The sequence below is a fragment of the Phalaenopsis equestris genome, unplaced genomic scaffold (assembly GCF_001263595.1).
Source record: "Phalaenopsis equestris unplaced genomic scaffold, ASM126359v1 Scaffold000421, whole genome shotgun sequence".
NCBI lineage: Eukaryota > Viridiplantae > Streptophyta > Magnoliopsida > Asparagales > Orchidaceae > Phalaenopsis > Phalaenopsis equestris.
Window position 1 is genome coordinate 949,352 of NW_018164862.1, and position 14,407 is coordinate 963,758.

Sequence of the window (14,407 nt, forward strand, 5' to 3'; positions counted from 1 at the left end):
CTCCACTCTTACAATTTCTCGAAGAAATCCTCACAATTGTTACACACTAATGGAACCTCTCTAACCTCTAGGGCCTCTAGACTCACACCACATCCTCTAGACTCTCTCAATTTTCGGCCAAAATGTTCTTTTAAAGTTGTGGATGAACTTTCTCAAGACCTGCCTAAGCATCCATTCAAAATTTGGCCTTATCCAAAGCTTAAGTAGGCATAACCGTCGATCTCGCCGTCAACGGCCTTGAGGGCGTCGTCAGCGGGCCTTCTAAATTATTTAATCTGGATCCTCGGGAAATTCTCGTCGTTGGCGCCCTAGTTCAAATCTTCATATTTTGGTCCTTTTTGCTCCAAATTCGCTCCTTTTTGCATCTTTTTGCTCCAATGACTCTAACAATGACCCGAATTCATCATTTCTGCAACAAAACATCAAAAATACCTTTCTTTAAAGTGCAATATCATTAAAAACAGTATAAAATAAGTATGAAAATCTCAACATATTTTTCTTTGGTCATCTACGTCCACCTGTCTCTTTCTGCTTCGGTGGCTTAGGACAGGCTTTGCTCAGATGACCAACTTCACCTCAGCTGTAGCACTTTCGAGTCTCCCCTTGGACACCTAGCGTGCCTGGGCTCGCAACAACCAATGTTGATCATGCACCCGAAAAACCACTCTGCTCAGAGTGTAGGTTCTTATGACTCTCCTCCCATATCATCGCAACAATGGCCTCATCTAGTGTAGGAATAGTCACCAGAGCTCGAAGGACAAATCTTCTCCGATCAAAGGCCGGATTCAGATGAGCCAGGAACTGCATAGTCCTCTTCTGAATAAAGATCCCTCATTTCTTGCATTCTGGATTGCTACAGCTCGACATCAGGGAGACGTAATCAAGATTCAACCACAACCTCTCCCACTCTATGGAGTATTTCTGAATTTTTTTCCCACATTGTATGACATCTTCTATTTCACGTTGAATCTGGAATAGCCACCCTTATGTGATTCTTATCACCAACATAAATCTTTTTCAATTTTTCCCATATGTCCCTTATCTTTCGAATGCCATCGATTGAGAACTTGATTGACGGAACCATTGAGTTGAGTAGCCAAGTGTAGACTAAGGTGTGAGTGGTCCTCCACTTATCCTTCTCAGCAATGTCACTTTTCTATTCATCCTCGGTCAGATATCTCTCTATTCTCTTTTGTCAAATATCTCTTTAGTCTCTTCTCTACTAAAGCTGCCTCAATCCGATGTGACTAGCTCAGATAAGCGGCCGGTCCATCAAGCTTCAGATCCATGGGAGGGAAATCTAGCTTCACTTCTTTTGAAGCCTGCATTGGAGTCGTAGTTCTTGTTAAGGCACTAACTCCCTGTATGAGCCCTACAAGGACTTCACAACCTCAGGATCAATCCTTCCCATAAGATACAATCCTTTATTCCCCACACTATCTCCATCTCCCGTCATCTTCGATCACTTGGACTTTCTTTTAGGTCATACAAACAACGAACAATTCCCTTCCTCCTTTTAGACCCAATTTTGATAAATCTCATCATCAAGATCGGGATCTTCTTCGCGTGGCGACCCAAATGCTGCAGGTGTGGTGGCGGCAGCCTGGACAAGCGACCGTGGTGACCTAGAAAAACGGCGGCAGCAGCATAGAGGACGGCAGCCTGGAGGGCAGCGGCCTGGGAGGGCAGAGGCTTGGAAGGTGGTGGCTGGTGTTGGACGCGGGGCATGCCTCTCGCATGCTGGACGCTAGTGCATCTCCCGCACGGGACTCTGGTGCGTCTCCCGCACTGGACGTCGCGTGTAGAAGCACGAGGGCTGGTCCTGAAGAACGGGAGTGGCGATCAATGCAAACAACGAGCGATGGGATTCGATTGATGCAGGCTGCTAGCTTTGGCTGTGATACCAAATTGAAAGTGAATAAGCCAAAACTTCTCTGTTTCATTCAACATATGTGTTTAAATATGGATTACAACGTTTTATAAATAAACCCTCTTATTACACAACTCTCAACAGAAAATGCTGAAATCAAAATCCCAATCTAGATAATTTATTTGCAATTCATTAAATTAGGAAACAAATTTACAATGTTACGTTACCTTTTCTATAGCATAATTCAATGCAAAATAAAGTAATAACGCTTAATGAAAGATCATATGGATTTATCCTAATCTAGCTAAGAAATGCCACATTTTTATGCACTGAAAATCAAAAGATGCCAAAACAATCTCAGTGCAATAAGATAACCTGTATTTTCTTTGCTCGATTCTTCCAAATAAAGATGGCCTTAAGAAAATAAAATTAGACTTTTTATGGATTGTTCGAAACAATAAATAGTGTGAGTGAATATATTGATAGAGGATTGCAAATAGATTAGTAATGCAACACATTTATTTAGGCAGCTAAAATGGATTAGCAAAGCTCAATAATAAAAGTGTTTGGCATTTTTGAATCTCTAAGGTATGCCAGAATAAAAGAAACCTGGATGAAGACACAAGGATGATAACACCTCACATGACAAAATTGAAGAGGAGCATGGGCTGTCGAGAGATCATTGATTGATCTTGCATCATGATGAGAGAGTTTTTTGCTAGAGAGGTTGAATCCACCTTTTTGTCTCATAATATCAAGAGGATGTTTAAATTTATTTTTGGGGACTGTCAATCTTGGAGGCCTTTGGCTCAATGCTTCAGATTAGAGGGAGCCTTGCTTGCATCTGAATGCAACTAGGTATTTAGGACTTGGTAAATTTTATGAAATTATTGTGATATTCTAAGATTGATCATAACATTATCATTGTCTGGTCTCAAGCCTCAGATGAGAAGAGTGGAGGGTTCGTTCGGTATTCGACGGCAGGCATAAAAATTTTAACGAAAAATTATTAATTTTTTAAGACTGATCACAACAATATAGTCATGGAACATGTCTTTTTTGTGGCCCATTTCCTCATCTGGCATAAGAAAACTTGTCAAATATTAGCCTAAAACTCTACAATCCTTACAAGACTAGAATAGATGGTTCTTGCTTCTCAAAGCACAACATAAGCAAAAATCACTATCCAAATGTAGCCTAAATGTAAAAGGAGAAACATCTATATGAAGAAATGTTACAAGTTATTGTATGTTAGAAAGATTAACACTTTGGGTTGGATTAATAGTAGGTAAAAAGTTAGATGGCATCAGTTTTGAGGTTGGTAGGGTTATTGCTTGATTGTTTGCTATTAAGTATCGGTGAGTAAACTATGAATATAATTAGTGCTTATACTTCTTATGTTGGATTAGAGGACAATTTAAAAATTAAGTTTGGGAAAAATAAATGGACCACTATAGTATATGCCTTTTGAAGAAAGCATAGTGTTTGGAGGTGAATTAAATGAGTATATTTGCTCTATTAGGATGGCATATGAGTAGATTCATGGTAGTTATGAAATATATAACACAAATATAATGACATAAATTATATTTGATTTTATAGCAGCCTATGATATTACGAAGGTGAATACGCATTCCAATTAATAATAATAGCACTTGATTTCATAGCAGCCTATTATGTCTATGTATTTTCTTCCTCTAATTGACCTTGTATGTTAAAAATATTATTTTTTATTTTTATGGATTGATAATTTTTCTGTATTAGGATTTTTTTTTTTTTTTGAACTATTAATAAATTATTTATATTTTTAATATTTTGTTCTATTTTAGGAGTAGTGCATGTTGTCTTATACAATATGGCTTCATAGGATACTTGCTCTATGATTGCTATTTCATTATTTACAAGTATTATTGACATTAAGAGGAAAGGGTGCGCATCAAAGGAATGCTGAATTATCATTTATGCATACATACTTAAGTACATATATACATTTAATTTTTGTGAAATTGAAAATAGATCAGTTATGTTATATAGATCTAAATGTTTGGTTGTAAAGATTGTAACCTAGTTGAGCATATAGCGTAGACGAGAATGTTAAGATGGTTATGTGGCCACACTTGGAAGTAAATGATTACTATATAGAGTGATGATATGAGTATTGTCTATCAAAAATAGTGCTTGACCATATGCAAAAGATGGTAGAAAAGCATTGCGAAGGGTTTTATAAAATGAGGTTGAAAAATTGGGAAAGAGGAGAAACCGAGAGTAAAATTTAGAGTTTGTGCAAAAGAATTTGGTTATACTAGGTGTACAGTCCTGTGTTGTGAGCGAAAGGAGGAGGATGATGATCATATCATTCCATTTTCTGCAATCTTTAATTCAGACAGAATGCTACCTCTAGCTTGCAACCAATAAGGGTGAAATTAACATGGAAATATCTATCCTTTAGGTCCATCTTATTTGATGTCTGTACTGTGCAGGGTCATCAACCACGAAATTCAAATGACAACAATCTCGGTGATTCAGGCCTGAGCACCGGCATCAATAATGGTTCAATTGCCAGTGGTGGGATCAATACAACGTCGTCCTCAAGTAACGGACAGTTACCTGCTTCTGTCCTGCAGGCACGAGCACGGCTTCTTGAGAGACTTAGAGGCTTATCCATTCTACAAAATAGGTCAGCTTCCTTCTTCAGTTTCTGTTGGTTTATGTGATCCCACACGGCATCTTGGCCTTGTTTTAACCAATTCCTAGCATCGTTAACAATTTTTATATTTGTTTTTTTCGTTCAGGCAAGATGACGCAGCTTCTAGTATCCCTTGGGATGATGAGTACTGGGAGGTAGTGGTTGGAAGAAATTCACTCGAGTCTGGCAGGCCGGTCTCCAGCACTTTGCGTCAGGCTCAATCTCCTTTTGTTGGCAGAACAAGGGTTAACTCCCTACGGGGACCCAGGTTAGCGAATAATTTGAATTTTCATTCCTTGGTGTGGTTTTTCATTATATTTCAACTTAATCACCACTGAAAACTATTGCCATTGTGTGTTACTCCTATTTTAATCTATTCTCAGACCAGCTGTGGGATCCTCCAGCACCTCCCTGCATGAACTTCGGAGATTCGGTAACTTAATAGAATTTTTAGACCTTCGTGTTGGAGAAAGCCATGGATTTCCTCCCCCACAATACTGGATCAGGAGATCTCCCGGACTTAGCAGCGAAGCCATCCATAACCTTCTTCATGAAACTTTTCAAGAAGGTGAACATGGTGATGGTGGAATGCAAAGTGATTGTTCTGTATGTCTGGAGAGTTTTCAGGAAGGAGATGGCCTGCTTCGGTTACACTGTGGCCATAGGTACCATACTGCTTGCCTGGAGCCATGGTTAAGCACCTGTGGTGATTGCCCTTACTGTAGGGCAAGAATATAGGCCGGTTGATTTTCGTAGCCGCAGCGGTGGCGGTGGATGCCCGCCGCCGTGCCCGCCGGCACTTCAGTAATGTTTTCTCCATTCTAGTTTTGAATTAGCTTTTTTATATATTGTATGTTTGTAACACCCAACGGGCACTTGATATTGTAGTAGATATATTTTTTCTTTTTGTTGTATATGTTGGAATGATCTGTTTAATCATTCTAGTTTGAAGAAGGAATGTTAGTGGCATCTTGATTTGTATGTCTTGATGTATTTTGTTTTGATGTAAAGATTTTATTTTTTTCAATCTTTTTTATTGCATTTTTTCACAAAGAAAATTAAAGTAAAGTGATTGTATTTTGTTTTGATGTAAAGATTTTAATTTTTTTTAATCTTTTTTATTGCATTTTTTCACAAAGAAAATTATGCATTTTTATTTATTTATTATGCATGTTTATTTATTTATTTAATTGTACTGGTTATAGTAAGAAGATAGCTGAAATAAGAGAAATGATGTATTCTTTAATGATAAACCTGTTGCAATACTTATTTAAAAATATAATACAGATTTATTTAAAAAGTGTTGTCCAAAAACCATATATATATATATTTATCGTCAGCCTCTCATCTTCTCAGAAAGGGAAAGTGCAAAATAGAAAGTTGAGAGCAGAAACAGAAATAGAAATGAAAAAAGAGTTCAATTAACAATTTAAAATTGCAGTTTTGTTTGTTGAAACGTGGAAGATGATTGTATTAAAATATGCAGGGAAGCGTTAAAAATCAAAGAAGGTGAAGCCGCCCTTGGCTTTAGATGCAAAAATAATAAAATTATGGATGTTAGTCTATAATTTACATGAAGACGAGATCCGGATAGATTTGGAAGAGGCAAATTTTATTGTTATTGGAGGTTGTTGAGAGTTATTAAGTCCCCAACCTCTCAGATTTCTCATGCGGATTCAAGAAAATATTATATATATATATATTAAAAGGAATGACCGAAGGCTATTATACGAGTTCCGGTCTTCCCTCATGCGTCTAATAATTCGAGTACCACACCCTACACTTGAGGGGAATCGATCCTTCATGCGCCTAATAATTCGAGTACCACACCTTACGCTTGGGGGGAATCGAACCTAGACTAGGGGGAACTTACAACTGACAAACAGATGCTCGACCAACTGATCTGAGTACACATCACATAGATATATATAACTTATGATGAGAATCAAGATGTTTCATGGAAGTTGAATAACACAACAACATGCTCGAATCTTATCTGTTGTCCATATAATATTTTCTTCGCATCCTTGCTTGACCTCAAGTAAACAAACATATCTCTGCTGTTTCAGCCATTTGTTTGCATGGTTAGGTATGAAATTTAAACTGCTGCCATCTTCGAAATCAAAGTTTATTGTTTTTGCTTGTTGATTATTCAATAATAATGAACTAATTAATTAATCACATTGTATAAATCACGTTGGCATTGAACTAAAACTATAATTAGTTTTCTCCAAGTTAAATTCCTTACAATAAAATATATATTTGATAATACAAATTGCATGACAGCTAGAAGGCGTGCTCAATACTTGAATGACTATAAGACAATGGGACTAATTACTTGAATATAATTATTTTTTGTGATATTGAATCTTGATCTAAACATATAAATAAGGACCAAAAGATAAGCTAAATGAATTCGTAATTAAATCACATAAATATTATATTTTTGGAAAAGATCTAATAAGATTTTCTGATTTTTAAATCTTTTTTTACATTTATCCGTTTTTTTAATATTAAAATATTATAAATATAATATTAAATATATAAATAATTTTTAATATTATGTGATATTAAAGTAAATTTTGCTTCTTTGGCAGTATCTTTTTACGCTCTCGATTTCTTTTTAAAGGAAAAATAAAAAATAAAAACAGAGGAAAAAGAAGAAGGAAGGAATAGAGAGAAGCGCGTAGAGTTCACTCCCCCTCTTCTTAAGCTTTTCACTTCCTTCCCAACGCGTTATTTTGACTGCGAGGTCATCTGACTTATCTCTCACCTTTACCTTTCGATCGATCGCCTTCTCTTTGACCCGTTTTGGGCGATAATTTCCACCTGGTGCAGGAGAAAGTTAGCACCTTTGTTATTATTTCATCGGACGACCTAGTCGGAGGAAGGAGAAGAAGAAGAAGAACGGAACAATATGGTACAATCTTCCTGTTGCAGGTCGATTGCCCGCTTTTTCGGTTGGCGCGGTGGCGGATCTGGTAGCGGCGCCGCCATCAGCGGCGTCGGTGATGGCCTTCTATGGCACATGGAACTGAAGCCCCACGCTTCCGGCGACTTCTCCATCGCCGTCGCTCAGGCTAATTCCTCCCTTGAAGACCAAGGTCAGGTCCTCACCTCCCCTTTCGGTACCTACGTCGGTGTCTTCGACGGCCATGGTGGCCCCGAGGCATCCCGATTCGTCAATACCCGCCTCTTTCGTCACCTGCAAAGTGAGTTCAACAACGAAACCCTAAACATTTTGTTCACAAATGAATCGGCCTAATTATTGATTTTTGGGAATGTGTAGAATTTGCTTCGGAGCAAGGGGGTTTATCGGCAGAGGTCATGAGGAAGGCTTTCGCTGCGACGGAAGAGGAGTTTCTTCATCTGGTCAAGCATTCTTGGCTTAAGCAGCCTCAGATCGCGTCGGTGGGATCCTGCTGCCTTGTGGGAGCGATTACGAATGACATGATATATGTGGCTAATCTGGGGGACTCACGGGCGGTACTCGGCCGGCGGGCGACGAGCGGTAAGTCGGTGGTGGCGGAGCGTCTGTCGAGCGATCACAACGTTGCTGTGGAGGAGGTGAGGAAGGAGCTCACCGAGATGCATCCAGATGACTCCCACATAGTAGTATATACCAGAGGGGTTTGGCGGATTAAAGGGATCATACAGGTATAATTTTGTTTTCTTTCTAAACTTATCTCGATTCCTGCGTTGATGAATGGAAAATAGACAAAAGATGGCAACTTTGTAGGTGATCATTACGTGCAAAGTTTCCTCAGTATATTGGGTGATTTTTCTTCAATAGATTGTAATGTTTGTTGATTATTGATCTTCTTGTGTTTAAAGTTTCTTTTTTTTTTTTTTTTTTTTGAAAATAGCCCCTGAATGACTAAATGCTAGCTCGAACTGTTAGGAGGTTGTAATTTCTCTTTATATTCTTTCTTTTTCTTTTCTTTTTTTTTTTTTGCTTTTTTTTTTGTTTGGAGAAGGATGATCATTTAAACTATCCACAGGAAAATTGCTTAAAAGTTTGGCATGTTATTTGTTTAGTTACTGTGTAATTATGCGTTACTTGACATGAAGGATACATTTACCTTCTTTGGAACTAAGAAATGCATTGATCGATTGAATAAGGTAACTGAGTTATGATGTCTTAACATGAAGAAATGTGTTTGTTTTTAGTGTGATTAAGATTAAAGGTAATGTTAACTGTAATTCTTAATTTTTCCCTGTAATCAAGTGGCATTTAGATATTAAACACATCAAAATCCGAAGGCTATTAATGTGAAAATAATAATTTAGTTGAGATGATTCAATACTACTGATATATCTCTTGGGACAGTTAAAATCTGATAAATTTAGATAATATGTCGTTCTCAAGGAAATAGAGATGATGAGTCCCTCAGGGAAGAATCCTGGTAGCATCAAATCTTCTTAGGAGATTAAAAACTGTCAACTTTATTATCCTTAATCTACAATGACATTACAATTATTACATAAAACGGGAGTTACATCATCATCAATTTTTATCTGTTGAGCTCCAACTGATTAGCTAGAGTAGCATATTCATGAATTTGAGTTTTTTTTAAAAATCTATAGATTCTAGAAATTCTCACAATATCACTTAAAGTAAAGCATTAGACAAGATGAAAGATTTTAAATTCTGATATAGATCTCTTGTTTATGGTTTTAGACCTATTGTTTTCTTAGAAAGAGATAATTGAGCAGTTTGGACATCTGGACTCTTCTAGAATTTGATCTCTAGAACAGTTGTTTTTGGGATGCCAAATATTCATGGTTTAGAAAGGCTTTGAAGTAGAATAGGCTGATTAGCAGATCAGGTTTCATGTGATATCTGGATTAGCATATTGACATGCAATCTTTAAAACAAAAAAAGAAAGTTTTTTAACCAAGAAAATTAGTAAGTATTTTGGATAGTTTTCATTATATTCCCTATTTAGCTTTATCTGAAAGTGACTTCCTTTGTTGGCATAATATTCATATTCTTGCCATTATAGCTCCTTTTCTTCTCTACTCGAATTTGTCTACAATATTCTCTGAATTTGCTATGTTCTTGTCTGATATTCGAAGCAGAAGTTTATGCAGCATGTAGAATAATACATGATGCGTGATTATTATCTTCTAGTCTTCATCGTAGGCTTAGCATAAACCTTGTATCGTTGAAAATTACAAAAAAAATTTGTAAAATGACAGGTAGGTCTGTGATTGGATCCTACTGCTGGTTTCAAGGTAAAAAGGCCATTAATATCTAAGTTGAGCATGCCATAAGTTAAAATGTTTAGATGAATGTGTGGCAAAATTGGGAAGTAGAATTTGAGAAAATATTATAGTAGTTGAATGTTTAGAATGACATATATTGAATATAAGGTAGTTAAAAATAAAATTAGATGGCTTGGCAATGTAAACAAAGGATATAAGATGCGTGCGGGTTGTAATAAACCAAGGGTAAACGCTGCACCTCTTATGCGAGTATATAGATAAAATTTGTGTCAGAGGATTAGGAAGGAGAATAGCTAGACAAAATACAACATAAATAGAAGTTCAAAATGATTTGCAAAGAATATTTTAACATCTGAGCAATATCCCACTAGAATGCATAATTTTTTTTAATCCACATTAAAGCATTGGGTTTTGTTCTAATGTGAGTTGGTTGAAAATTATTTTGGTGTAGAATACCATGTAGTTTCATTACGCCTATATTGGATTATTGAAAAATGTTTTAGTAGTTCCTATATGGGGGACAAAAAAATAAACATATTTAATTTTTTTGGGCTATGATATTAAAATCAAACAATTGAGGATTGTATGCATACCTACAATAGGTTTGCCCTCCATTTTCTGTGACTAGTAGAATTGTGCTCATTTCTTTACATGATTGACTTGTGTTGTTGTGGTTGAACTCCACTTGAAGTTTGCTGCTTTGAATTCATCTTTTGTGGTAATTAAAAAAGATATGTCCATTTGGCAAAACTTTCATAAGATAGTGGTGCTGGTGGAGGTGGGCGAACTTGCATACATGCCACACAATACTTATGTATTTACATATCTAACATCCAAAATTTGATTTTTACACAATTACACTTATAACATCTTGGTTTCATAAACCTATGTGTGAAAATGTGTGTTTCACTTTTAAAAAGATAGTGATGGTGGTATTTTTGATATGATATTAAAGATTTGGGTGGGTATACATTTAAATATAAATGTTTAGGTTTTTGATATGTAAATGCATATGATTTTATGCGGTATGTTCGTAAATGCCCCTTCATTTACATACTTAATACTTAATTCTTATGTATTTACATATCTTATAGCTTGACTTTCATATTTACGCACATAGCACTCAAATGTTTAACTTCACATCACAAATAACACTATCACTTCTTTTTAAAGGTCATATACGCTTTCATGCCTAGATTTAAAGCATCAAAATGCTGTCTGTAAATATATAAGTTTCAGGTGTCAGATGTGTAAATACGTAAGAATTGTGTGCTACCTACATAAATTTGCCCATTTTCTTATTCATCTGCTTGTCATTTCCTCGTTTGCCAAAACATGACCATGAAGTGCTTGCTCTTGCTGATACAATAGTTTATGTGTGTAGATTCCTTTGTCTTCTTTTTCAATATATGCATACCTTTTCTTGCAATTTAGTACAACATTCACAAAGCAAAGAATTTATCAGAGAACTTTGGTGATCATACCTGAATACCCTGTGGCTTGTAGGTATCGAGATCCATCGGCGATGTGTATTTGAAGAAACCAGATTTCTGTAGGGACCCATTGTTCCAGCAGATTGTTTGCCCCATTCCCCTTAAAAGACCCGTCATGACCGCAGAACCCACAATTCAAGTTCGCCGCCTTAAGCCCAATGACTTGTTCTTAATATTCGCTTCCGACGGCCTCTGGGAACAGCTCAATGACGAAGATGCAGTCGAAATAGTTTCCAAGAATCCCAGAGCTGTATGTGATTCCATTCCTTCTGCCCACTTCTGAACCTGTTGATTTAAATCAGTTATCACCTCACAATTTGTGTTATAATATTGCAGGGCATAGCCAAGAGACTAGTGAAAGCCGCCCTCAGCGTGGCTGCGAAGAAGAGGGAGATGAAATACGACGAGATTAAAAAGATCGATCGAGGGATTCGGAGGCATTTCCACGACGACATCACCGTCATTGTTATTTACCTCGATCATAGCCATGGTGATTCATCAAAGCATAATGGCGGCACCTTTGACTCCACCAATGCCCCCATTGATATCTTCTCCATGAAAGCTGATGAATCATGAAATCGTTATTGTGAATCCGTGACGGCGCAGCTGAAAGATACGGACTCGCATCTTTGTGAATACGGATTCGATGAGTGGGGAGCGATTACAGGATGGATTAGTTTCTGCGGTGAGGTTGAATAGTGGATGGGTGTATAGATGTAATTATCTAATTTGAAGTGTTCTTAATGATATGGTTTTTTTGAGTGAGTTGGTATGTACAGAGCTGGAGTTTGTGAGAGATGTTTGATATTTTGCATTTTACAGTTGAAATAGAGAAATTATAGTGGTTGATTCTTCTTAGAAAATGACTGCATGGAGCTAGAGATTTCTGATAGCTGAGATGTATCTTTGTACAGAGCTATAATAAAGCTAGGCAGTGTGTGGTTATATTTTATTCATGTTGGGGATGACATGGGTCATATATTACATACATGGCTGTGGAAAAATTGATATTTTCAAAAATACATAGACAAATGTTTGTATGTGTATTATCTGTTGAATGAAAAATATTACTTGTGGTGCAAGTCTGCAAGATTTTTGGGGTCTGGAAAAGGGAAAATTATTTCATATGGATAGATTTCGATCATGGTGTCCATCGAAATACATATTTGTTTTGATCGACGGTCGAGATCAGACAACGTTTGTGTCTATGCATGCGTTGTCCGTGTGGAATAATTTTTTCTGAAAAAGGAGTTCGTCTCGATTTTAAATTAGAGTATATTAGAACCGTCGATCAGGTTTTTTTTATTTAATAAAAAAAAGGGTGTCCAGCGAAATACATATTTGTGTTGATCAACGGTCGAGATCAGACAACGTTTGTATCTATGTATGCGTTGTCCGTGTGGAATAATTTTTCCTGAAAAAGTAGAGTTCGTCTCGATTTTAAATTAGAGTATATTAGAATTGCGTAACGTAGTGTTTAAAAAATAATAATGGATGATTGTATTTTTTATCTTATGTAACGTCATATGCCATACTAAAAATAATATCTGTTTGAAAAGAGGATATTGTTTATCCCACAATATTCTATTAATTTCATTATTCCTGATTGAAAAGAGGATATTGTTTATCCCACAATATTCTAATAGAATTTGTATGAGGTAAAGTATTAAACTCATTAAATTTATTTTCATAAGAAAGTAAACATGCGTGGCAAATTATTCGAAGATGGTAGAGAAAAATTGACAAATGGTCATAAAAAAATAAAAGATTTTTCTTCCGACTTCTCTATCCATAATTCTCTAATTGCTCTATTCTCTCTCTCTCTCTCTTTCTCTCGACTCCAACTTTGAATTGCTCTATTCTCTCTCTCTCTCTCTCTCTCTCTCTCTCTCCCTCCCTCCCTCTCTCTCTCCCCCCCCCCCCACTTTCGAGGAGTGTTTTTTCGAAAGATAATCTAGGATCTAACATCTTAAGAGATAGTGCAATGAGTGTGAGCATGTCATAGATGAGAAACAGAGCAAATTACGAAGGAGAAACCTCGCAATGAGACAAAACATCCATGGAATTCAATAGAGAGACGGTGTGTCGAGACATTCAGGAGGAGGACCATGCGTTGCGAGCGTAGAGGATGGACTAGTTTGAGGCCCTTCGGGCGGCCATGAATCAAAGGAACATTTAACCGCCACTCTTGGAGGGAGAGTCTTGGAGAATTCGCTCCCAGAGAGCTCCTCTCAATAATCCTTCAGTGCCCAACGGTCGCGATTGACCGATTGAAGGGCAGAAGAACTTCCAGCTAGCAGACAATGCAGTGTCTACTCCGATAGTTAAGCACTGGGTGGATCAAGTAGGAGCCCTCACCTGGCCAAGCCCAGGTAGTAGTTTTTTGTTGGCGGATCCTTGAAACTATACCCTGACAAAGCTATGGATTCCCCATTTGGATCCTTATAAGGGGAAGAGTGACCCGACTGACCATGTGGATTCCCTTAAATCGTTGGTTGGAGTTCTGTAGATGTTTCCATGAAGTGTTGACTTTTCTTACCACACTAAAGGAGGCCACACTTTGCTAGCTTAATAGTCTGCTGGATAGAATCATTCCATCTTTCTACGAGTTTAAAAAGCTCTTTATGGCACACTTTGTCATCGTGTAGAAGCCAAGGAAGGATACCGTGACTCTTCTCTCGATCATGTAGAGAGAGAATGAGCGGGCTTACATCACGCGCTTCTAGAAGAAAATGTCGGGTTGACTTGGGTTGGCCCGGATAGGTTAAGGTTTGATTTGGGCTAACTCGAGTTGACCCAAATAGGTTAAGGTTAGGTTTGGGTTGACCCAGGTTGACTTGAGTTGGCCCAAGTAGGTTAAGGTTAGGTTGGCTTGACCTGGGTTGACTTGAGTTGACTCGGAAAAATTAGGGTTTGATTTGGGTTGACCAGGGGTTGACTTGTGTTAACCCAAGTAGGTTAGGGTTTGATTTGGGTTGACCCGGGTTAAGCTGGGTTAACGTGGGTTAGCTTAGGTTTGGTTCGAGTTAAAACTTAGTTGGCTTGGGTTTGGGCTAGGTTTGGTCAGGTCCGGGTTTCGTCAAACTTGAGTTAGGTTAGTGTTTAGGTCAGGTTGGGTTAGTTCTAGGT

At 37.4% G+C, this 14,407-nt stretch overlaps 2 protein-coding genes across 3 annotated transcripts in view; both read left to right on the forward strand.

Moving 5' to 3' along the window:
* The window catches only part of LOC110027242 (E3 ubiquitin-protein ligase AIP2-like), a 21,575-nt gene extending 16,056 nt beyond the window's left edge, over positions 1 to 5,519 (forward strand). For both annotated transcript variants that reach the window (XM_020728587.1, XM_020728588.1), the window contains exons 2-4: positions 4,351 to 4,547; positions 4,663 to 4,824; positions 4,940 to 5,519. In XM_020728587.1, the coding sequence (XP_020584246.1) occupies positions 4,351 to 4,547; positions 4,663 to 4,824; positions 4,940 to 5,294 (714 nt within the window). In that variant the 3' untranslated portion in view covers positions 5,295 to 5,519. The remainder of the gene's footprint in view (positions 1 to 4,350; positions 4,548 to 4,662; positions 4,825 to 4,939) is intronic.
* A 1,702-nt stretch (positions 5,520 to 7,221) lies between these two features.
* On the forward strand, positions 7,222 to 12,204 carry LOC110027259 (probable protein phosphatase 2C 78). Its single transcript, XM_020728610.1, has 4 exons — positions 7,222 to 7,768; positions 7,846 to 8,213; positions 11,292 to 11,528; positions 11,615 to 12,204. Exons 1-4 carry the CDS (start codon positions 7,474 to 7,476, stop codon positions 11,852 to 11,854), a joined length of 1,140 nt encoding a protein of 379 aa, XP_020584269.1. The 5' UTR covers positions 7,222 to 7,473; the 3' UTR covers positions 11,855 to 12,204.
* Positions 12,205 to 14,407: the final 2,203 nt, after the last annotated feature.